We start from the raw sequence: 24,431 nt of genomic DNA, 5'->3' as shown, positions 1-24,431 counted from the left end.
ACTGCTGTAATAGTTCAGCAATCCTTTGGTCCCATCAGCTGTAAGCCAGCCAAGTATAAAAGAACCTTCCCCACCAAAGGAAAAAAAAAAAAAAAAAAAAGGGTAGGGGGATCATCACCAGGAAACACCATCTGCTACAAACCAGAAAAGGCAAAATTTTGTTACAAAATACACATTTTCATACAAAAGACATCTTGCAAAACCATCTGATTGCCCCTCCCTCCGCAGATTACAATGGTAAATGGGATCAGCTGGCTGGTCTTGAGACTTGTTTTAATGGGGAAAAAATGTCAGAGGATACACACCATCACAACAACTGGTCCTTTAAACGGCAAAGGATTATGATAGTCTTTGCTTTCACCAGTGTTTAAAAAAAGCAGGAGAAAAACAGAACCAGAGTCTTCAAGAGCAGACAGCACAACAGCACATCAGCTGCTGCATCCTCCTGAACTTCTCAATGTGCTACCAAACTGTCAATTATACAAACAGTTTGATTATGGCAGTGCCATAAATTGTTAAAACAATGTGCGTGTGTGATCAGAAAGGTCCGGTCAAATGGTTCCATTTTTTTCCCAGTAGTTGCCCAGAAAAACGTCAAGACAATCTAAATTATTCTTCAGCTTCCTCAATACATCCTGACTGCTGGAGCAGAGAGGTCTGTGGTATTACTGTACTTGTTCCACGAGAGATCCTGTCTTGATCTGTGTTTGTAGTCAAGGAGGCCACAGAAATGGGCTGTAACAAACCAGGCGTCATGCTGGAGGAGACAGTCAGGCTGTGTGTAGTGCCCTTAAGTGTGAGATCCTGTGTGGGAAGAAGTGGCTTGAGGATGCTGACAAGACAGAAGGCAGAGCCACTTTTCGGAATGAAATTCACTTTGTTCTTGTCAGGGCAATAGAAGGCTGGAATTTCATGCAATGGCTTTGGCCTGGAATAAAATACACACAATGGTTTTATGGAACAATCAAATTCTGCCATGGCAGGGATGTATTGCTGAACACATAATCAGAAACAAGTCAAGGTTTCAATTTGAAGTATTTCAGCTACTCAATAATGCCTTAATGACACTCACAGCACACAGCAAATGACAAGATGGTTTAAACTGCTTGTTTACATGTGCTGCAAGGCAACAGCATGTTCTTAGGGCAGGCTGTTTCCAAACCTAAGGAACCCAATCAACTTCATGCTTGATCACAAACCCTGTCCCACGAACTAGCACATTCAATATATGAGAAAGTATTTTCAATTGTGTTCTCCAGAAACTTTCACAGCTCAACCAGTTCTGCCCCACATACAGACACTATTTATACAGCAAACCCTGTGAAAGAAAGCTGGCATACCAATGATCCTAATATTGCATATCTCTAAGGGGTTCATGATAATCGGGGCATCCCCTTTTCTATACTTTTCCCTTCTTTGCATGTTCACATGAGTGTGCCCTGAATCTCCGCAGAAGATGAACCCATCTTACAGAAAACTCAATGTAGAGAGTAAAATGTAGTTTTCATGATCAAGTACCTATAACCTGGGAAGGAAGTGTGGAACACATATTTAGATCCTGACTTGCACTTTTGCCATTTCAGCATAGAACTCAGCCTAAGACATGCTTTAAGAAAAGCAGAGCTGGAATGGAAATCATGGATAGCTTAGGAATGCCTTCTGCATTCACTTCTAACACGGCAATGTAAATCTACTTACAGTAGCCAAATTCTACTTTAAGACAGAGCTACAGAAATCTGCTTTAAAGTCTCTCTTTACTGCTTGAAAATAGCCATCAGAAATTTTTATTCACTTTTTTTGTTGCCAGCATTGTCCTTTAGCCTATAACCTCCCCCTCCCCTCCTTGTATTTGTAAAAGACAGACATGAGCACGTCTTTGTTTTACTAAGCCAAGCAAGCTAATCTTCCAGTGTACTCTCGTAGAGATACTCTATTCTGAAAAGTAATTCTGGTCAAGAAATAGGGTACATTTCCATGCTAGCTGATTCTCCCAAATGTCCAGAAAATTCAACCCCACCTGTAAATTTTCTTCCCAAATGAAAATCCTGTACAGGATTTTCAAATAGAAATTATGTTAAACAAAGGTTGAGCTTTAAATAGTTACACTCATGTATTCCACATACACATGGAATTCAAGTAACAGATATGAAAAGATTTTTTTCATGAGACTGCAATGTCTGAGAACTGCCATAGCCAGGTAAAAACTTCTGTAGAAGCCTGTTTCACTCTACAGTAGAACAGTCCTACAGTTACACACCAAGGACTTCCAAAAAGAAATGCAAATGCAAGTCAAACTGCAATAGAATATGTTCCTGCAGCAAGTGAATACTATCCAATCTATTGGCAACATAGTGCACACAGCTAAAATAGAGACAGGTAACTTAAGTTACTGTAACCCTTCCCACATTGCTATGGGAGAGGCTGTAGAGACCTCTCAAAATTCATTTGCATAGGTCAACCAAGCTATTTTTTTTTTAACTAACATTTATACTAGATGGCATTCTTGAGATAGTATAGGCATAAGAGAATTGTAACCAATCGACACTCCTTGTGTGACAAGATGGAATTTTTAACTGCAGGTTAAGATTCTTGCATACAAGTCACATAAGGGTATAAAAACTCCTAATAATAATAAAAAAAAATAACCTCCCAGAATATTCCCAAATGACAAAAGTTGGCCTTTTCAGAATAATCAAAGCATCAAATACTCAGGGTCAAATTACTCCTCTGTCACTAGAAGTATCATAACTACATTGATTTAGCTGAAAAGAATATGGTTGTCAGAGTCTAGATTACTGGATGTGTCTATCAAGCTGTGACGTACATTAGCTGATGCAGCTGCACTACAGGCTATTATTTGATAGATCTCTCCCTATCAGATTATTTGAGCTCCTTGCCCACTGTCTGCCAGGTAAGAGACAGTCCTCTCAAATTATGCTGTTTTTTAAAAAATACCTCTCAAGATTTTAACACAAAATCCCAGCAGTAAAATACATACACATATGCCAGTATATAGTCACCAAAAAACAGAGATCAGACTGTTAGCATGGCTTTAGCACCTGGACTAATAACTTCTATCTGACACAAAATCAATAAAGTAATAATTAATCTGATTGTTAGATGTTATTTCTTATGTAGCAAAGATGAACTTACAAGTTTTCCTCAAAGACTTTCACCTTTTCACAGCCCTCAGGAGGTTCACGCTTGAACATGTAGCTGTTGTTGGGTTTTGGCGAGGTAGCGTATTTTGGCAAGGGAGAATTATTCCCATTTTCTGCAGGAACAGAGTTTCTCATTACTTAAATGTGTCACACTATAAAAAACCACAAGAGCTACCTTTAAATGCTCCCCGAATTTAAATCCACTTCATTACACCAATGTTATAAAATTAAAAAACATTTTCATTTGCTTTCCAGCCTTCATTTGCAAATAAGCTCTCTTATCTCAATTCCTTTATTTCTTTCTATTTCTTCCTTATAAAATGTTCAGGCTCCTCTGCAATCTCTCATCATTCCTGGACATTTTCAATTTGTAACTGCAGACCTAAATCTATGGTTCTGTGCTGTCACCATCTCCCCAAAGAAAATGGGCAGAAGCCATATTTCTTAAAAAACCAGAACAGCTTTATGTTCAATTATAAAATTCTCTTAAGATCTTTCAAAATATTTCAGCTAAAAAAAGAATAATTAAATAAACCCAACACTTAAACTTTTATGGGTGTGTGCATGAAATGCTGTAAGGTTGCCCATTTTGTCCAAGATCATAAAAGATACCCAACACAAGCAACAGTTTCACCTGATACTGTAGATTCTTGCTTCCTCAACCTGCTTAAAATACTTTAAGAATCTATTATTTAAAAACAAAAGCTTTTTGGGAAGCACATTCCTCAGTCACATCTATCCAGCTTTAATTAATATGTGAACACACAGTACTTGGAGCAATTTGAAAAAAAACAGATCATGTACCAAAAAACCCACATTCTACTGTTTGTCCATGGATGCAGGGAACAAACCCTCTTTTTTACCTACGTGGTTATGAACATCACACAAGTTCAGCATTGTTGAATTTTAAAGTGACACAGTACCTTTATCTCTGGAATCACCAAGCAGATCATCTGTAGAACATGGACTTTCTTCGCTGCCTTCATTACAGATGGTAAGAAATGAGGTTGGAGATACTGACTGGGAGCGGCTGCTGTTGTTACTGCCCTTGTCCGCTCCACCGGGCGTTTGGGTATCAATGCTGCGAGTGCTGCTGCTGCGCTGCACCAATGGAGGCGGGGCACGGTGCCCATCTGGAATATCTTGAGGCTGTTAAAAATTAAAGGCATCAGACAGCTGCTCTTGTCTGGGTAGCAATTTCTTTAAATCCAGTAGTGGTAAGTAAAACCATTTGAGGTAGAAAATTTTATTCATTACATACAGCTCCAAAAGAAAATAAAATGTCAGTTTCAGAAACTAAGGACAACTTTAAGATTTCACATCATCACAGAATTGCTGAGGCTGGAAGGAACCTCTTGAGGTTATCAAGTTCAACACTTCTGCTCAAGCAGAGTCAGGTAGAACAGTGTGTCCAGGACTCTGTCCAGTCAAGTTTTTAATACCTCCACAGACAACGATTCCACAACTTCTCTGGACAACTTGCTCCGGTTTTGCACACCCTCACACACCAAAAAAAAAAAACCCCAAAAAACTAACAAGTTTAAATTTTTGCCCACTGCCCCTTGCCCCATCACTGGACACTACTGAGAAGAGACCAGCTCCCTCCATTTCTGCACGTGAGATATTTATACACATTGATAAGATCCCCCAGACCTGTCTCTCCTCAAGGCTGAACACTCCCATCTCTCTCAGCTTGTCTTCATATCAAAGACATTCTGGTTCCTTACTCATCTTCACAGCTTGTATTTCTGGTACCTTATTACTAAATTCACCTCTAAAAACCATTACAATAAAATGAACATTAAAAATGGGCAAATTATGGTTCATCTAGGATGGGGACAGTTCAGCGCAGGCAAATAAGAGTTACTACAAAAACTCTCAAAACAGACCTTTTTCTTTTTTCCGTTTTACTGAGATTTCTTATTTAGAAGAAAAGGTTCAGATTCAAGCTTTAACTCTTTCCTTCCTTTTGCTTTGCAAGAGACTTTTCAACTAACCTTATTAAAGAAAATAATAAATGCAAATATAAATAAAATTAATGCCAGACAAATTTAATTCAAAAACGCTGCAAAATAAAGTTTATGACTTAATCTCAAAGCAAAACAAAAATAATTATATAGAGCAATCATGGTGGCAGATACATACAACAAGTTGTTCCTCTTTGTCTCCTGTCTCTTTAATTATTATCTCAATCTCCTGATTCAATCCTTCTACACTGTTTCGGAATCGTGATCCCGTTGATTTGGTAATAGGTATCACAGGAACAAGAGCACTCTTTGGGATCGGAGCCTAAAGAACCAGAGACAATGAGAAAGCAATGTAGATTTATTTACAAAACAAAGTTACTATTTCTACCCAAAAGTGACCCTTGAAACAGAACACATCTACACCTCAGTATCAAGGATTTACATGAAACTGTAGTGATTGTGTTCAAATGGATGCTTTAACTGAAGACAGACATCCTGAATTTTGTTTCAAATCCAATTTCTAGCAGGAAAAGCTAGTCTCAAAATCTCCCTTGATACAGTCTGCCTCTAGCTCGACATAGCTTTACAACTAAAAATTTAACAGTAAACATTTAAATGTAAGTAATTTTGAAGCCTTTAAAATACATTCACATTTCTCCTAAAGTGAGCTATACCACAATGTCAGATCACTCTTTGTTGGATTTACCATTTGTAACCTCATTAAAATTGTATTTTAATGGAAGTCAGTGGCCACCTGCAATAACATGACACATGCAGAAGGACAATTATTTCACAAATGCAAGATGGCACTATATTAGAAATTAAGACCAACATATTAACTGGCATTAAGCCAGAATAAAAGGTTAACAAAACAACTTAGGGAGATTTCCACAAAAAGAATAAAATCCCAAACCCAAATGTCAATACTTAGTTGCTTCAGAATGAATATTAACATTTTAAAAATCCAGTGTTTCAAAATATGCACAAAAACTTCATTTTCAGAAAACACATTACTGAAGTTTCCCAAAGCTGCCTTTGGCACACTACAGCTTCTTGAGATTTCCCAGTCTCTCCATTAGCATCTGCCCTCCTGTTAAAAAAATCTCACTACCAGAATATTAGGAGATTCTGACCTCATTAAGCAGTGCTGTACTACAGGTAATGTAATATTTCCTGCAAACATTCAGTTCAACTCAAAGAACGGCACAACACACTTAAGTCACAGTAGAATTCCTATGTAAAATTCCTGGACTCTATGGCCTAGTGTGCCATGATTGAGAGCAACTCCTCTACTAACCAAAGGATCAGCATTATCTGGTCTTCAAAGTGAATTTTTGTCAGGGGATTATATTTCAATTTTTCCTTTAAGTAACAAGACTACACAGACACCAAAGCATTTTAATTTCCTGTGTACATTCTCAAAAGCCACACAAAGCTTGTTTGGCAAAAAAACTACCTCAGAAAAATTCATGTAAACAAGACATTTTAAGCACAGATCATAATGGAGACTTCTTGTCACAATCACAAATCTCTACAGCAGCAAAATGAATGAATTACATTGGTTCTGCTTTCCTGAAACATTAGGTTAGCCATAAGAAAAAAACCCAAAAAAAAACAACGCAAAAAGGACTTGCACAAGAACTACAAAAGCTTCTGTTCAGAGAATGCTTGTTACTCTGTTTCTGTCAACAAAAAATAACGTTCTGATAATGGCCAAACTTGTAAAGAGTTTTAAAAGTCTTGCCTGAAGATGAAAAAAAACCACTGAAGAAGAGCACAAAAATGTCTGAGAAGGCAACACTGCTAATTCTGTTCCAAGCAAGGCCTTGGATCAACAATCCAGTAAACTAATACAGGTTTAATATTCAATCATAATACAGGTATATCAGCACAAGTTCGGGCACTAACGACTGTTTGTGCACCCAGTTTTTCAAGATACACATTCTTAGGACAAACTGAAGTTGTTAAAAAGAGCAACACATGTACGCTTTAAGATTTCAGCAACCATTAGCAAAATGTGGGAATTCTTCACCTTTCTTCACCTTTTAAATGTGATTCCCTACCACAAAAATTCTTAGGTTCATGCTACTATTTTAAGAGCTCAAAGTAGATTCAGTAGAGTTCAATATAGTTCAGTGCAGCATTTTTCACTTCCAAGAAAAATAATATTCTGTACATGACTGAGGATGATTTCTTAGCCCAAAGTGCCAGACAGTGGAAAAGGAAGGAGGTATGGTGACATGGGTAAACAGTCAGCCCCAAAACAATAAACTTTTTATTAGAAATACTGCCTTCACTGAGGTCTGCATGGAGCTGGGCCCTGACATGCAGGAATAGGGTACCAACCTTTGACTACTCCCTTGAACACCTGGGAACATTCACAATGAGGCAAGGTGCCAAACACAGGATAACAATTACTGTGTTCACATAGTAACACACTGGCAGGGAGTTTTAAGAGTTCTGAAACTTACAGGTATGACAAACTCATGAGGTAGGAAATAGGGGTGATGAAAAATCTAAATTGTTCACAGGCATTTCGGGAAAAATGCTCTAAGCTCTTCCAATTTTTCCCAAGTAACAAAACTTTAAACAGAATCCCAGGACTTGTGATGCTTTTACATCAAGCCACCTCTAGGTTGAACAGATCATGGTAATTCTACTCTAAAAATGAAATGTTCCACCTAGTGAGGTGGTAAGAGTGACACCAAAAAAACCCAAACTCCCAACACTGCAAACTGCATGCAGCTGGTCTCAATATTAGTATCAATCAATTAATCAGACTTTAGGGACACAGGGTTCCCAGTAAAATGAAAGGAGCAGGGGCCTTGATGGTTCATAGTGTCACGTAGTATCAGCCAAGAGCACTGAGGAAAAAACTTTATGTTGGAAAAAAAATCCATTTATTCTTCCACCTGGTTTCAGTTCTGGCCTCAATCCTAGTTTCTCCATTATACCAGCACTGAGAATATAGAGACCCCATTGTTTCCACTCCTGTTTACAGATTTAGTACCATCCAACTAATTCAAAATGTTCTCAGAAGCATCCTGAGATCACCTGAGGAGGCTATGACCTTTCTGCAAACTCCTCTTCCAGTTAAGAGAGACAGAAAGGAGCACTTCTGGCATAATGAAAAAAAACACAGAAATGAAAAACATTCATTTGTTCTGAAAAAAACTGTAGTCAGCAGCAAGGACTTGATCAAGGTCCTCATCAACTATTTTCTGATTCTGAGCAGAGGGTCAGGAACAACTGACATGCTTATTCTATAGAGATTGTGTGGATTTCTTCACACAAAAATCATATTAGAAAGAAGCACAAATAAATCATTAGAAGCTTAGCTGGCAAAAACCACTAAAAATTCTGGTAAAATTAAAGAATTGCAGTAAAGCTTAAGTAGGGAAGAAAAGAGGAAATAAATCCACTGAAATTTCTTCTTTTAACTAGAAGAGTATGCCATTTTCCAAATGTTAAACAGTTTACCCAGTTTCTGTGAAGGAGCTGCTGACACAATTTCCTAACATTTTTTCTCACCTTGTCAGGAATCCAATTCCTTGAGCTCAGAAATCTTTACACGACCCTTTAGAGTCAACAAACACAAAAGTTTCTTTCAAGCTAGGAATGTGAAAAAAAAAAAAGATTCTAAATATTCTAATTACTAAATTCTGGTTTCCACACAGTCCTTCCCCTTCCTTCCACAAATCCTGAAGGAACTGAGCTGCTGCCAGAAATTCTAGTTTAGCAGTTCTCAAAAAAAGAATGAGAAAATCTAGGAACTTTGCCCTCAATGCCTACAGTTACAGATTTTTCACTCTGAGTTAAAAAACAGCTGCTAAATGCCATTGATCTAAACTCTTCACTTGCTCTTTGAATCCTTCTTTAACTTCTTCCCTTCACAAGTAGCTTGACACAGCTGGCACAAAATTAACCAAGAAAAACATTTTGTTTTGCAACACAATCCTGGAAAAGCTGCTTTGCTTCAGTCTATATTTTATAGCTTGTTTCACAAGCCCAAAAACTAATTATCCATTGCACAATATTTTATTTGCATACTATAAAATTTGGCAGAATGTAACGACATCCATACCAGCAGCAAAATAATAAACTAATTACGATTTTTAAAAATTAATGTATATAATTTGAGGAGGTATTTTTCAGAATAGCAGCATCACTGTTCATTTTTGAAATTAAAACCCACTAAGACCATCTACACTAAAGTGGCAATACCTTAGCATTCAGAAATGCACAGGTTTGCAGAATGCCAAGCAAACCTGTTAAAATGCATGTAATTCTCCAGTGTACTAAAGGGCCTACACCAGAAGTTCCTCAGTACAGGTTCTGGTTGAAAATGTCCTCAAGTTCTACAAATTTGTATAAAACACCTTCATCAAGTATGTTGATCTGTCTTTTGTTTTGTTTTTTTTAACCAACAGTTTGATACATTTTGTATGTTGATTTTCATTAACTTTCTCAAAAACCCCTAGAAAGGGATTGGGTCATTTATTTGTCTTTCTTCATTCATAATTTTGGACTGTTCTGACTCCAGCAGTCAGTAAAATCAGCAGCACAGTACACTGCACCCACACTTCAGTAATCCCTAAACTGTTATATCAAAAAATGTAATTCTAAAAAAAAATCATAAATACTTTCAGTAGCAGACAATTCAAACTACCAACAAAACTGAATTCAAGAGGCACATCAATCCTGAAAAGTCATGACTCCTAATTAAATGTCCTACAGCAGGGATAAGAAGTTAGGGTCTGAAACAAAAGATGCTAATGACTTTTATACAAAGTAGGAGTTAAGAAGAACAGAAATTCAAAACACGATTCTATTTTCTTACTTTTGGTCTTGAAGCAGAACACATTCACTCAGATACCTGACTTCACCTATGAAAGAACCTGGCCTAAATTATTTCCAGAAGGATGGAATGACAGAAACAAAACTTTTTATTAACTGTTATCAAATTATGATATTTATTGGAACAATTAATGACATTTCAGGAGTAATTAGGAATATGATTAGATTTTCAGAGAAGCTTCACAGCTGAAGTACTCTCTCAATTCACAACACGACAGTTTCCTAGTTTCTTTCAACTACATTGCCTTGCCAAGGCTATTGTGAGGGATTTGTTCTTTCGTAACTGTTAAAAAAAATGGTGTGTATCAAATGTACATACATGAGATATCAGCAGGAAGAGGGGAAAAAAAAGTTTCCTTCTGAAAAAATGACCAAACTTTCCTATTGGTTTTCTTAAAGTTACTCAACCAAAACACACTTGAAGAAGGAATTGTGTTTCTAAAAGCCTATCATTTTTTTACACCTGTTATCAATTGAGCTAAAAATATTACACCTCTGTCAACCTGACCTCATTAGAAGCCTTGAGATAAAACTGAAACTGCACACAGGACATGTGGTGGCCTAGCCGTCACAATTCTTGTAGAAGGGATTATTACTTTAAATCTCAAGGCACAATAAATGACAGGGGGGGAAAAAAAAAATCTTAAAAAGGCTGAATGAAGTCATGTAGCGTGTAAACAAATAAATAATCTCATGGAATAGCCTTTTGTCAGGTAAGCTCTCTAAATCTCATCACAGTATTAGGCAAGTGTTTGGCAAGACATCAAAATGTGCTCAGAAAACTACTTTTTATTTGAGTATACAGTTTTACCAGCAGTTTGCTCCATGTCATTTTCTACATGCAAAGTCATAATTGTTACAGCAACATATAATGAAGAAGATGACCTATAGTTTTAGATTAAACTTTTCTGTCATCCTTTTGTGGAACCTGCAGAATGCACTTTAAAAATCTTGCTTTAAGGAAGGATTTAACTACCTGAAATTATTTGGAAGTGGGAGTTCAAAGCCAGCTCACCCAAGCAACAAAAAGATCTGGGCCCCCATTCACTCAAGCAGTCAAAAGAAAGAGCTCTATTTCATAGAATTCACCTATAGCTACACCGTATTTAGCAGCCTGTGGTATTTCTAAGTCCCCTCTAAGACAAATCACAACCTTGAAAGGAGCAAAAAGTAGTTTTAGCTACCCAACACAGCCAAAAAGCACACAGCCTCACCTGACTGTGGTTAATGGCTGCATGGTTCCCATGAAAAGGAGACTGTCTTTCCTTGTCACGATGATGCCTGCTGCTGTGTTTGCTTCTCTGCAGCTGCTGACGCAATTTTGCAATCTAACAAAGGAAAAATTCACATTAGATTTCAACAGGTGTATTCAGGTACACACGTAATTTCATCCATTTATCCCATCACTTAGTTAAAATTATTTACTACCACAACATTCATAATTATTGCCAGCACTAGATTTGTTCTTGCAAATCTAATATGTTAGCTATCAGTTCAGCTGACACTCAGAAGACACCTCTGGAGGTTTAGTGAAAGAACTTGAAATACATAAAGTTTGAAAGTAGCGTGGTCATTGCTATTATTTCCTTCTTTGGTGAAAAATGTTACCTGCATTTAGTGTTTTCTTTCCTACATATTCAGATTAAAAATATTAATACACCTGAATTGTTATATTAAATCAATATAAAATGAAAAGCCATTTCCTATTTTTTACCAAGCCCACCATCTGTATAATTAAGCAAAGTAGCAAAATACTCCTGCCTTCCTGAAGGATCATGGTATCAGTGCACACCAAAAAACTATTTAATCTAAAGGTGTCTCAAGTAAAGGCATTTCTGACCTCCTTGAGTTGTTCGTTGCTGCCCCATGACGATGAACGTTTGTGTGAGCTTCTCTTCTTTTCTAAATATTCTTCAGCCCAGGCACTTTCTGTCTGTAGGAAGAAGATTACAGGATTAATTTAAAAAGGTAATTGCTATTTTCTGGCAGAATATTTTGAGACAAATTAGAAGAGAGAACTTTTAAGATATGCTAGGTTCAGAACCGAAAGTGAACAACAGTAACCAACTAGAAGCCTTTCTCACAGGTAAAGTACAAAAAAGTGGAGTGAAACCATATAAATAAAAAAACCCAAACCCACAACTTTCAGACCTCCTGTAATATAGGAATGTGCTAGTTTCCCTTCCAAATGACTGAGCATAAGGCAGTATTCACATGTAGCACAAGCTGCCAGAGAGCTCTGAAGAACCAGTGTGACAGTGCTGAACTGGGGGGAGATGGTGTATTTAATTTCCTGCACAAACGCTGACCTTGTTATTTCTGACGCATTAGCAAGGGTGGCTTGGTGTAAACGCTGTGAAAGCCTGCACCAGCACAGCTTCAAAATCACGTTCTTGCTCTCAAGAATGAGAAAAAGGAAAGCAAGGCATATAAGCACAACTAGAGCCATTGTAAAGTAGGGAATTAATTTAATAATGCCTCAAAGGGTCCCGGGTTCACAGTTGCCCCAGGCCAAGCAGAAAGCAACACAGATAATACTAAGCTGGTTTCACTAAATCAACAGACACATTAGTGTTTACTAAAAAAATCTCACAAACATATAGTGGTGAAAGAGTTCAGAGAAATGCAAAGTATCATTAAGCCACGCTGTATTTCAGGTAAGAAAATGCACAGGCAAGACTGTGATAATACTGCATGCTTTATGGGCAGTCTGTATTCCCACCTAGCCAGCTCCAGGAATGTCTTCAAAGCAGTGAACTGTAAAGGCTCTAAGAAGACAGATAGCAACATCTATCAGGAATCTCTGTGCAGTCATAGGAAATACACCTAATGAAGCAAGGGAAAGCATTTCTGGAAGCAGCTCACACACTGAAACAGACAGCAAATTCCTTGAAGTTCACTGTTGCCACCATGCAGTTCTCAGCATACAGTGATGATCTAGCTAATCCCATTTTTAAGACACCTCACTTTCCCCTATAGAGAAGAACTTTGATTGCCTCTAAGTCTTCACACCTACAGTGAGCAGTGGTTGTTCTTACATGTGAAACTAAGAGCTTGCAGAAGCCACATGCTGACCTTTCTTACCCCAGCTGCACTTGCATCTCAGAAACTCAAGTCTTTTGTGGTATTAATCCCTTTTTTGCAGGGAATATGGGGCCTTAACTCCAAATATACAGGTTGCAACCCCACCAGTTTCAGTTACAGACACAAGTTTCATATAAATAAAACCTTCATTATCAGTACTTTTTATCTTCATCATTCTAAATCAAACACTAACTAGGACAAATCTGAATAATAAAGTTAGTATGGTTGCTTTGAAATTCCCATTTCATAGCAAAATCAGAATCCATTACAATCTGTTTTTCTAGAAAAGCACTCACTGATCTTCATCATAAAATAGAATAATTGATAACCCCCATTCCCAAGTACCAATTTTTGTCTAGTCAATTCTCAAATGTCAGTCAGGAGCATCATTCTATCCTCTAGCTTTAGCTACTAATTCTAGCTTCCCAACTCAGCACAACAATGACACTTGCCTACAGGAGAATAATTAACACTAATTAGTCTTTGCCTTTAATTTATATTCAAGACTTTGACTCAAGATTCAAGAATTATTTAATAAATTAATATCTGATTCATTTTAAAGCCTTAAAGTTGCTTTGAGGCTCATCCTTGAAACAAATAGTTAGAAATCTTTTCAGGTTAAACTACAGGAAACCTGTACATCAAGACAGAAATGCAATACTATTTTAGCAAGTCTTCTTCTACTTATTCCACCTATTTTGTTTGTAGTACTTATTATCAAGAAATGGACCAAGTAACCAAAAGGCAAAGTGGGATTTATATTTCTCTAGGTTCTTAAAGTACTACTACTTGCTTCTTAGTTGTCACCATTCATAACATCCTCCCCCCTTTCTAGAATTACAAAGAAATTAGTTTAAGGCTAAATTTATTACAGACAGTAGAACGCTTCAGGAAAAAAAAGTTTTAAGAGGCAAAAGCTTTGCAGTCAAAATAAATTACTTAAGAATTTTTAAAAAATACAATGTAATTGTCCCATTTTAAGTTGTAAGACAAACAGGTTTCATTCAAAGCAAAAAGACAAGATTACTAACACCTGTTTTATGAGCACTTTAAACAACATGCGCAGGTATGAATCCTAGCCAGACCCTTGGATGCTCAATAATACACCTATTCATCATCCAACAAATATTTTTCAGGTACATAATTCAGTTGAGTTTTATAGACAGGTTTCATCACAATACTCAATTGAAGGAGGAATCTGATAGAGAGACAGTCTGCATGACCTGGGATCTCTTACACAGTTCTCAGCTATGACCCATGGGCATCTCTAGAAAGGCCTGCAAGCTGAACTGTGCCACTAATTGCTGTCTCTTCCCAGTATGCTTCCTGCACGACTCTACTCCCTATGCCATAACTCCACAGAATCAAGATACCCTGCTTACTCAACTTGAAAACCTTTTACATCTTCATAAATTCAAGTCCTGTTCTCTAAAGGCTTGAAATCAGAACACATACATTTCATGTCAGACTTTGTGAAATCTGAAATTACACACTGGAACCAGAGTATCTCATCAGTGAAACTTCATCCAAATAAGACATTTTCAGAAAAGCTGAACAATACAAATGGACAGTCTGTATTATCTCAGGAAGCTAACTATTGTAAGTCACATTTTAAATTTGTCCCTAGCTCCAGTGGTTGCTCTCAGGCCCATCGGAAGATTAAAATCAATAATATCTCATCAGTGTCACATCAACAACAGCTTTGGACATACAGATGTATGTCTATAGCCCTACCTTTTCTACTGGTTTGATAAATTTTAAATTAGGAAGTGCAAGTGGATCATTCTAGTTCTCTCAGAAACACACTACCATAGATCACTACTAAATGTACTCATTCTGCAGAAATATCTAATGCACTTACAGTCTTACCATTAACCTTTCAAATATATTTCCTCTTCTATACAAAAGCCCCACTACCACAGCAGTTAGATGTGCCAGAATTGGGAGAAAAAGGCAAAAGAAAAATGCAAGCCAAAAAGGACGGTATCTGGTAAATACAGAGATTATAAAAGCCCAACCATTATTCAGATTATATCAAAACTAACCTGAACAAGATCAACTGAACATAGCCAACACTTTGGCAGCAGTACAGAAATATAATTATTTTGAAAAAAGTATCCTAAGAAATCAAATACAAAAATAAATTGTTAGGACACCCATAGGTGTTTAGTTCTGCCCTTTAATGATGCCTTTTAATAGCTAAGTATGTACAGACATTCCTTGTACATCACACACCTTCCTTCATCCTCCTCCTCTCACTTCAAAGTGCTTTCTTTTATCACCCTGTCTTCTAACCATTTTTCCAATTCATTTTCCTGCACAGAAAACGTGTTCCTCAGCTGTCCTTTCTTCTTCACCAGCTCCTAATTCCACCTTATCCAGATGGACATATTTCTCTACAAAACATCTTCCTTCTCTACTGATCTGCTTTTCCCACAAAAGGCCACACAGTAACACTGCACACCTCATCTGCTCAATACCTACTCATCCACAGACACTGAAACTATGTGGACACATTTTTGCTACTGTTACCAAACATAACAGGGGTTCAAACACAAGGATGCCCCACATGCTATGAGGTCCTCTTCCAACTGCATCTTGCTTACGTTCTTTGGAATCAGTGGAGACTTCTTGTTGAAACCATGTTCCAGGAACAGGGATTTAAAATCTGATACATTTGCCTCTTTCTTTCACGCTGCATGTTAGAGAAAGCCACTGCCAGACTGCACCCACAGAAGGAGAAATGAAACACTAGGATATTTTAAGAAACACTCCATCTTGAACCACTTCTGCATACAGAAGGGATGTCATGTAACAACACTCCCTTTAAAGGGGAATGCCAAAACAAACGTCATGCTTCAGTCAATTGTTTGTTGTTTCCGTTTTTACAGGTGGCACAGGACGGAACCTTCAAAGCTTGTGAAATTTTGTTAAGCAGTTTATTGGCAAATCATGTACTTTTTTAATACTTTCCAGTTGAGCTAAATTTCAACACCATTCACAGTTCAATGAGGCAGTTCTTCAATGCATATAATTCTATACTTGGTGCATAAAACCCAAGTGAACATTACAGGGCTTTTACAATTAGAGGATGAAGAGTTGGAGACAGACATACATATAAGGATACATCACTAAGTTCTCCATATAAATTTAAAGTAAACAGTAATTAACTCCAGTGCTATCTAGTGTACTGCACACTGTAAGAATAATGAGAATACAGATGTACAATGCACTAGTGTTTTCCTGAGGCAAGAAGGAAGTGGAACACCTAAACAATACTACAGTTCTCAGCCTTTTACTTAAAGATTGAAATAATTCACACATGCAATAGCAAAGGTAGGATTCCTGCAATTTGAAAGTGAATAGAAACTTGTGAGCAAGAAAGCTAAAGTGAATGTTTTCAAAGGAAAAGCTTCTCACATTTAAATCCTGTCTTCACCCTTACATACTCCAAAGACAAAAAACTCTGTCCTACCTGTGTGGCTTTGTCTCTCATACAGGGAGCAGCTTGTCCATGATTATCACGAGGCCACTGTCCAGCAAGGTATGGAGCAGCAAGCGTATCCAGTGAAGACGTCCGGCGAACAATACTGGAAGGGCTTGATGAAGGTGGTCTTGATTTGTCTGGTAGAGCAAGAACATTTGATTACAAAGAAATCAAGACAGAGAGCTTATCCATTTTAATAGCCTACAAGAAATCATACCAAATTGGAACTATGCTGTTAAGTATACAACAAGATACTTCTAATATGGAAATTAAGTTTGCTTTTCCAGGCTCTATTCAGTCTGAATAAGTTTGAAATCTGTTTTTATGAAACATCCTTATGCCACAAATGTTGCATTAGTGTTCACACACCACTATTTACTCCTTTAAAAGTCTAACAGTCATTTGATTCTTAAATGATGAAGGTGTAGAAGAAATAAAAATAGCAATGTTTATGCACACAAAAGGTTAATGAAAAAAAACTGTGTTGAACTTTTTCAATTTAATGCTGAGTTTACAGTTCATCCTACTAGCCCTTCACCCCTTCACCTACTTTACTTCCAGGGACACTATAAACCAGCATATTCTAACCACCCAGTACATGATATATGGCACAACCCTTAGATTCAGAAGTCAACTTTGATAAGGTAATCATTTACATTTTACAAGCTAATTGAGACATCTCCTCCCTTTACATGCCACTTGGTAACTATGTTCATATTTGCCTGGTGCTGTATCTTCTGCAACACCTCATTTGTGGTGTTTATACTGGTATCCTATTTCAGAACAATTTAGATACTAAGAGGAATCCTTACCAAAAAAAAAAAAAAGCTAACCACAACAATCATAGGAAGTAACATGAGAAGGAAGAATATGGTTAAAAATAAAAATTTGTATCTGTCCCATTTGTCAATGATGTCTTAAGTAAGGTGGCAGTAAAAGACTACACTGCAAGCTATGAAGAATAAACACTGAAGAAAATTTCCTCAGAACAGTAACTGTGGTTGTTAAATTTAAGAGACTGATAAGCAGCAAAGACCCGGGGTTTAGATACACATACACGCTTAGACATTTTGAGATGTAAAAGGCAAATCCTGAGATCACAACAATCTAAGCTTACTACCAACTCATCTACTCCTCACAAAAAGAATTTCAATTATACTTGAAAGAATTGTGCATTAATCTTAACTATAACGAATAGAAAGTCCTAAAAAACACAGCTAGAACACAGCAAGCATGATTCAGAAGTTAGATGGAACCTTTATAAAAGGCCACTGGAAAAACTCAGTCATGTGTCCTCCCTCACTGTGCCTTAGGATGAATTCTGCACTAGAAGTATCAATCACATAGCAATTTGTATTATATATAAACTCATTTACATTTACAAAGGAAATTGTGCCTGGTTAGTGTCTGACTGCTAGTCAGAAAATAAAACCACTGACATCGAAAGTCCAAAATTCAATTTCTAAGCTGTTGCAATCTACTAAAAATACATGTGATAAATACTAATAAAACTTGTTAGGTATAGATTTCAATGGAGTGGAAAGCACCTAAATCTAGTGATGTTCTACACTAAATAGCCTCATGTGAATTTATTAGAAATGTACACAGTAAAAATGTGAGAAATATTTCAATTCAACTACAAGGAAAAAATTATTAGCACTATAATCAGCCGCTCTTGTACAAAGCAGTCAGGAAACTTCATCTGGTTTATTATTTCTACAAGCACCAACAATGATACAACCTTACTACTGAGCTCTCAGCAGATTTGCTCTCAGGGTGTAACAGCAAATATGTTTTGGAGTTTGCACTTAAGACTCCCATGTCAAAGAAATTCTCTGACTACTACTATCAGCACACTGAAGGGTCTGTTTGTATCAGAAGATTTCAAAACTATTCCTTTTGTGTGTACTATAGGACAATGTAGCATGCTAACACAATGTGCCATTCTTTAAAAATTATGCTTGCTTCCAAAGTTAAATCAAACATATTATTTGTCTTAGAATTAGCTGCCATATTCTCCCTGTTTTTCTTCTCAGTTATCATTCTTCCTCTTCAAGAAGCTTTTCTCTTTTTACCAAGGGGAAACAGAAAGGATGTGAAAAAAAATTATAAATCAGGAAGTGTACGTAGTCAGCCACATCATCTGCAAAGCCACTGCAGCAGCTTCAGAACTGGAAAAGCAGAATCTATTACTCTCTCTTCTCCACCACAAAAAAAAAGAAAACCAAAACCAAAACAAAAAACAACTGGAAAGACTATTTTGCTGAACAAACAGAGAATGAGAACTGAAGAGCCTGTTTACTATTTAAGTTCAAGGGAAGCTGCTCATTTCAAGGCACAAAGCCTGTAAATACTCTCTCTCCCTCTGATTTAAAAATTCATTCAAGAAATTCTGTTTTCAAATTACTTCTATTTGGATGGGGAATGATGTTTGGATCTGTTTTTACTTACTTTTCCACCTTCACAACCTGCCTTTATACAAATTGGCAAAGTCTACTATACAATCCTTCTTACTGTTTCAAAACATTTCAGTGGGAACATATACAATGTTTTCATTGCACTTTCCCCTACAATACTTGAAGCAAGTGTTCAGCTGCTATTTTTTCTTGATGTGACCTACATAACAAGAGATCTGCCTCCATAGAGATAACAGTTACAACAGCTGTGGCTGATGAAAAACAATGGAGCTGTTTCATCAAATAGACGCTTCTTAAATATTAGATCTCTTTTAATTGGCCTGATTGTCTCTCTAAACCAGTATTTGTGACAAATATCAACCCTCCTATCCATCCACCACTAGTATAAATCTATTTAGAAACAAAAGTCTTTCTGCAATCTGTTCTCAAACAAAGCAAAATAATAGAACAAAAATAAAGAGAACATACACAACACAAATCAATGAAGTCCATAATGCGGGGAAATAACAAGCGAGTTGCCATGTCTTCATTGGTCATTGCCGTACAAGTGACCAACAGAAGCTGCTACAGGCAACTTGGTATCTCACACACCTCTTGCAGAGTAAAGCCAGGCACCTCCAAAGGCAGTGTAAGCTCAGGCACTATAGCAGTGGGACTGAAGAGCAAAATTGAACAAACAGAGATGCTTATCAATAACTAACTGAAAGGTATGAAAGAAACCAAAGAAACATCGTCTAACACATACTGTGAGAAAATAAGCAGCAGAAAAGCCTAAGAAGCCACTGAACTCACAAAATTCTACTTTAGGCTTTTTTTTATACAAGTGGCCTATCCAAAGTAGTGAGAAGGAGTGAGACCAAACTAACTCCTCTGCCATCAAAGCATACATACAGTTGACCTTTTTGTTCTGCTTTGGTCAGGCTTTTCCCCAGAAAGGACCTTCATGGGATCTCTCCCATGCACAGCTGGCACAACCGTCTTTCCCAAAACTACAAGTGGTCTCTGGGACTCCACCTACTTTTCATGTTTCATTAAAAGAACCGAACAGACTCAGAGCACTAAGCACAGACACACCACCCAACTGTGTATACTCCCTTTGGAAGATAATCCTGGCTATCATCCTCACAGAAATTTAAAGAGAACTGTTCACTAGTAATTCAAAATTGTCCCACTGTAGAAGAATGACTGAATTAGTGGTGTTTTAGAAAACCAAACCTCACAAAACCCAAGATGTTCGAGTTACTTAACTCTAGTAAATGAAAATATTTTTAATCCAAATAAACTCCCCTGAAGTGCTGGCCACAAGAAACATACAGTATGATGGTGCAAAAATGAATTAGCTTTCTTTACACCTACCATTTGTTAAACAGCTTAGGTAAGCAGTGCAGGAATGTAGCAGTACACAAAGCCTTCTCTCTTATCCTACAGTAATATCTTTCAAAACTACTGCAAAACCTTGGTCATTAAGGCCAACAGGTCTGCAGCTATTATGGTGTCACCAAATTATTAAAACTAATAAATTCTATGGTGAAATTTGAGACTGTAATAGAGTTCCATTTCTTCCTCTCTACCTCCAAGAAAAGGTTCATACCTGACCTCTAAGACTTCATATACTATTTTTATCACTTCCATTCACACAAGCAGGCTTTCATATTACCCTTCCCTAGAAACTTCTCCTTAATTTTCAGAATGAGTTTAGATGTCCAATACAGTCAACTGGGCTATACCAGGAAGTCCAGCATCCAGCAGAGAACTCCCTCACCACCTCGAGGCACCTGAAAGTAAATAACTGCTATGGCTCTGGTCTTGATCTTCTTGTTTACTCAGCCTGGTACACTGTAACATTTTTGCAGCTGAGCAGTTCAACTCCTCTAAGATGCGTTTTATATAAGAACACAAATAACAAGATCCCATTAGATCTTTACTCAGTGAATAAACCAAGGCAAAGACCAATGAAGATAGAGAAATGTGTATGCTCTATCTCATGTTGCAACAGTGTACTAGTAGGTTAAAACAATGTCCTCTAAGGGGTGGTTTGCAGACAGGTAAAGAGGCAAATGTGAAAACTGAACCAAATTGGAGATTGCAGGACAGACTCTGCAGTGTAGAAATGAGGCCACACCAGTGATGGGAAGGGCAGAACACATTAACAGGCAATTAGAAGCTGAATTCTGCAAAATAACTGCTAGAGACTGCAGAAAGGGAAAGTAAAAGATGAAAAGCAGGTAGTAGCAAGATCTAGCTTCCTGGTCGTATTTAGGAGGAGGGGAGAGAAGTGGCAACAAAAGCATGGAAAATTAGAAGTTGTATGACAGAATCTTCCATTTGTAATTACCCCATAGTCAACAGAGAATTCAGTTGAGCAATTCAGATCAGAAAACAAGGGCTAAAAAACCCCTCCAAAAACCACACCCCAAACCCATAAAAGCCACATTTGTAAATTCAAAAGTTAGGGTTCTCGAGTGTAAAGCAGGCTCCTGAAAACTAAGTTCACAACTATTCAACTGCTTCCCAGGAAAGAAAATCTGAAAAACGTGAAACTGAGCCTGAAGTATACAACTTCTATTTAGATACACTTAAACTTAGATACAACCAGCATCTAAGTTCAGAAAAAGCTATCATTTGTCTAACCTCAAGGTTCATTTTCATCTCAGAAAATGTGTCTGCAGCTGTCGGAATGAACAAAAGCCATCACTAACTGAAAGCGAGAAACAGAAAACCCCAAGTTATTCTGCAGCAGATTCTGACCAATACCCTCAAGCGTCTTGTGTGTCTGCACAACCGTTGCCTCATTAGCAAAAAAAGTTCCACTTCCATGTTCTCAGCTAACACTGTTTACTCATTTAGATAAAAAACCTGAAGTCAACTCAGCCTCTGTCAAGCACGGGACTACACAAGATGAATGTTAAGCACTATTAAACAGTTTAGTTTGCATTTGGAGCCAATACAAGTACTAGTCAGAAACTGGAACATGCGGAAGCAATTAAATGGACACCACTCTCCTGTTTTCACACATCTTGTAAAAAGCTACTGGAGTTACCTTAACACAGCAGAGTAATCAAATGACTTGTTTCTTTCTATATGTTAATTCTGCAAAGTAGTAAAGAGGCCAGCACAGTTTCAGCAGGCTTCTCCACAGTGACTAAAAGACAGCGCAATTTTTCCACCCTAAGTGGTCTGACGCATGCCTTTACAAACAGTTTCTGAACCTGGACCTCAAGGCTAACCATGCTCTTCCTCATTCTCCAGGCCAGCAGATTGCACCTTAGGCAAGATTTCTATAAAGCTCACAGGAAGACGACTGGATTTTGTGATGTGCATAAAGTCTTTCAGATTACTGATTAACAAGAATCTCAAATGAAGAATACACACATTCCTCAATCCAAAGCCTTATAATATAATATAGCCTTAATAAAACCCTAATTACTCTTATCTGCAAAGTGAAAAATCTAACTCAGAATCTTACCAGTACTCTCTTACACTAGCAGACTAGGAGGTACACAGTCGTCTTGTACTAACTGGTGATGACTGTCTCATTTGGCAGCACCACTCCTCAAGAGCCAGGATAGGAAAAAAGAAAAAACCCAAAGCGGTAGTCTGGTTATAATCATTATTTTAGAAAGGGGGAGGAGTATAAGGAGAAGAAGAAGTGTTAAAGGGAGGGCTAGTCCTAGATTTCCACATATACACTTCTCCATATTAGTCAACTTTATTGTTTAGATTACCACCGTCAATTTAATGAAAAAGAGTAGCTGCAAGCTTTGGTATCTTAAAAGTAACATTTTTTCCCCAGATTTGAGGACGTGAACACAAAGCCACATTCATGCACTTTTGAGAAAACTTTTATCCCAAGAAGGAAAAGGACTTACATATGTCAGCCTCTATCATCCTCAACCTGATGCCATATATTACTTAAATCCCAGCATTTCCAATAAGAATTATTTAATTTTTCAAAAAGTTAAAAAGCAGTTTGCTACAAAATGTATGGTATCCCCACGCTATTTTCTATCTTCACTGTAGCACAAGCATGTCATCACTCTCAAGCACACACATCCTTCTGCAGGGTTCATGCTGAAAGCAACTGCTAAGAAAGATACTGAATACTTTTGCTCTACAGCTATGTGCCATGCCTACAGCACTAATCAGTTCTTTAATTGCAAGCTCAGGGACACTGTTTGGATCACAACCACATCCACCATCCGGCACGAGGTGTGCAGAAAGGTGAGATGTGAAGGCTTCACAACAGCCCCCAAACTCACCTAAAGTTTGTGCCCAAGTACATTAAGGACATCTACCCCAGTGAAACCCTCTCATCTGCCAAGCCGTGGCAGTACTCGCGGTACTACGGGAGCGGACACAACCCCCACATGGCACGCTTGGCTCTCTATCCCTCTTCTGAAAGCCAGGGCGCAACAGAGCAGCAACAAAAGCAAAGACCCCTTCCACGCACATACCCGGCAAGCCCTGCCGCCGGCCAGAGAAGGGGCAGGGCGGGCACCAGCCCGGGCACAGCCCGGTCCCTAGCTCTGCCCCAGGGCACGAGGCGCTCGGAGGCACCGCCGGCCCCTGCTCTGCACTCCGCGCCTGGCCCGGCCGCCGGGGACGTGCCCTTTGCCGCTGTCCCGGACCCCCCGGCGCTCACCTTTGCAGACGGGGGAGCTAGGGCTCTTCCTCTCTGGGGAGCTCCTGCCCGGCTCCGGCGACTGCCGCCGGTGGTGGTGCCGGACCCTGCCCTCCGGCAGCGGAGGCACCGGCGAGGAGCAGGGCGAGGGCCCGCAGCCCGGCAGCGGCGGCGGGGGCGGCGGCGGCAGGTGGTGGTGCCGCGGGGGGCTGCCCCGCGCCCCGCCATGGCCACGCGTGGGGCTGCCCCGCGAGGAGGCGCCGCCGCCGCTGCCCGCTCCCCCCGGCGGGGCCGTGGCGGGGCCGCCGCGCCCGCCGCTGCCGGGGGGCGCCGCGCGTGGGAGCCCCGCACCCGGGCCGCCACCGCTCCTCGTGGGGCTGCCATGTTGCTGCTGCTGCTTGAGCTGGAAGGGCACCGTGGCCCGCATGGGCTGGAGGCGGCTGCTCGCTCCCGCTGCTCCGCCGCCCGCCGCCGCCGCGCCGCCTCCCCCCGCCAGGGAGGTGGCGGGGGTCGGGGAGCCGCCGCGCCTCACGCGCTGGTGGGACATTGTCCGTCGGGAGCCGGGGCTCACGGAAGGCGGCCTGAGGCGGGGAAGGGACGGAAGGGTACGAGGCGCGGGCCGCTCCTCGCGAGGTCCGACGCCTCAGGTGGCGGTGGCCGCCGCAGCCCCGTCCCGGTTTCCGTTCCCGTCGCGGTCGCACTCCCGTCCCCTCCGCGCCGCTGCACCCGCAGCCTCCGTGCGCCTCATCAACAATAGTGCCCCGGCCGCGCGCCCCGCCCACCGCGCCCTCCCATTGGGCGCGGCGCCGCTCGGCTCGCGCAGCTACGGCGCGCCCA

General features: G+C 39.3%; 1 protein-coding gene across 1 annotated transcript; it reads right to left on the bottom strand.

The window, feature by feature from the left end:
• Positions 1-343: 343 nt before the first annotated feature.
• On the bottom strand, positions 344-24,141 carry FAM117B (family with sequence similarity 117 member B; the record flags this gene model as incomplete). Its single annotated transcript, XM_082285571.1, has 8 exons — positions 344-928; positions 3,154-3,274; positions 4,085-4,310; positions 5,307-5,450; positions 11,200-11,313; positions 11,826-11,918; positions 16,545-16,693; positions 23,616-24,141. 8 exons carry the CDS (start codon positions 24,139-24,141, stop codon positions 610-612), a joined length of 1,692 nt encoding a protein of 563 aa, XP_082141697.1. The 3' UTR covers positions 344-609.
• Between the last annotated feature and the right edge of the window lie 290 nt (positions 24,142-24,431).

Source organism: Coloeus monedula, assembly GCF_965178545.1.
Source record: "Coloeus monedula genome assembly, chromosome: 7".
Classification (NCBI taxonomy): domain Eukaryota; kingdom Metazoa; phylum Chordata; class Aves; order Passeriformes; family Corvidae; genus Coloeus; species Coloeus monedula.
This window is presented reverse-complemented; position numbering and strand designations above follow the sequence as displayed.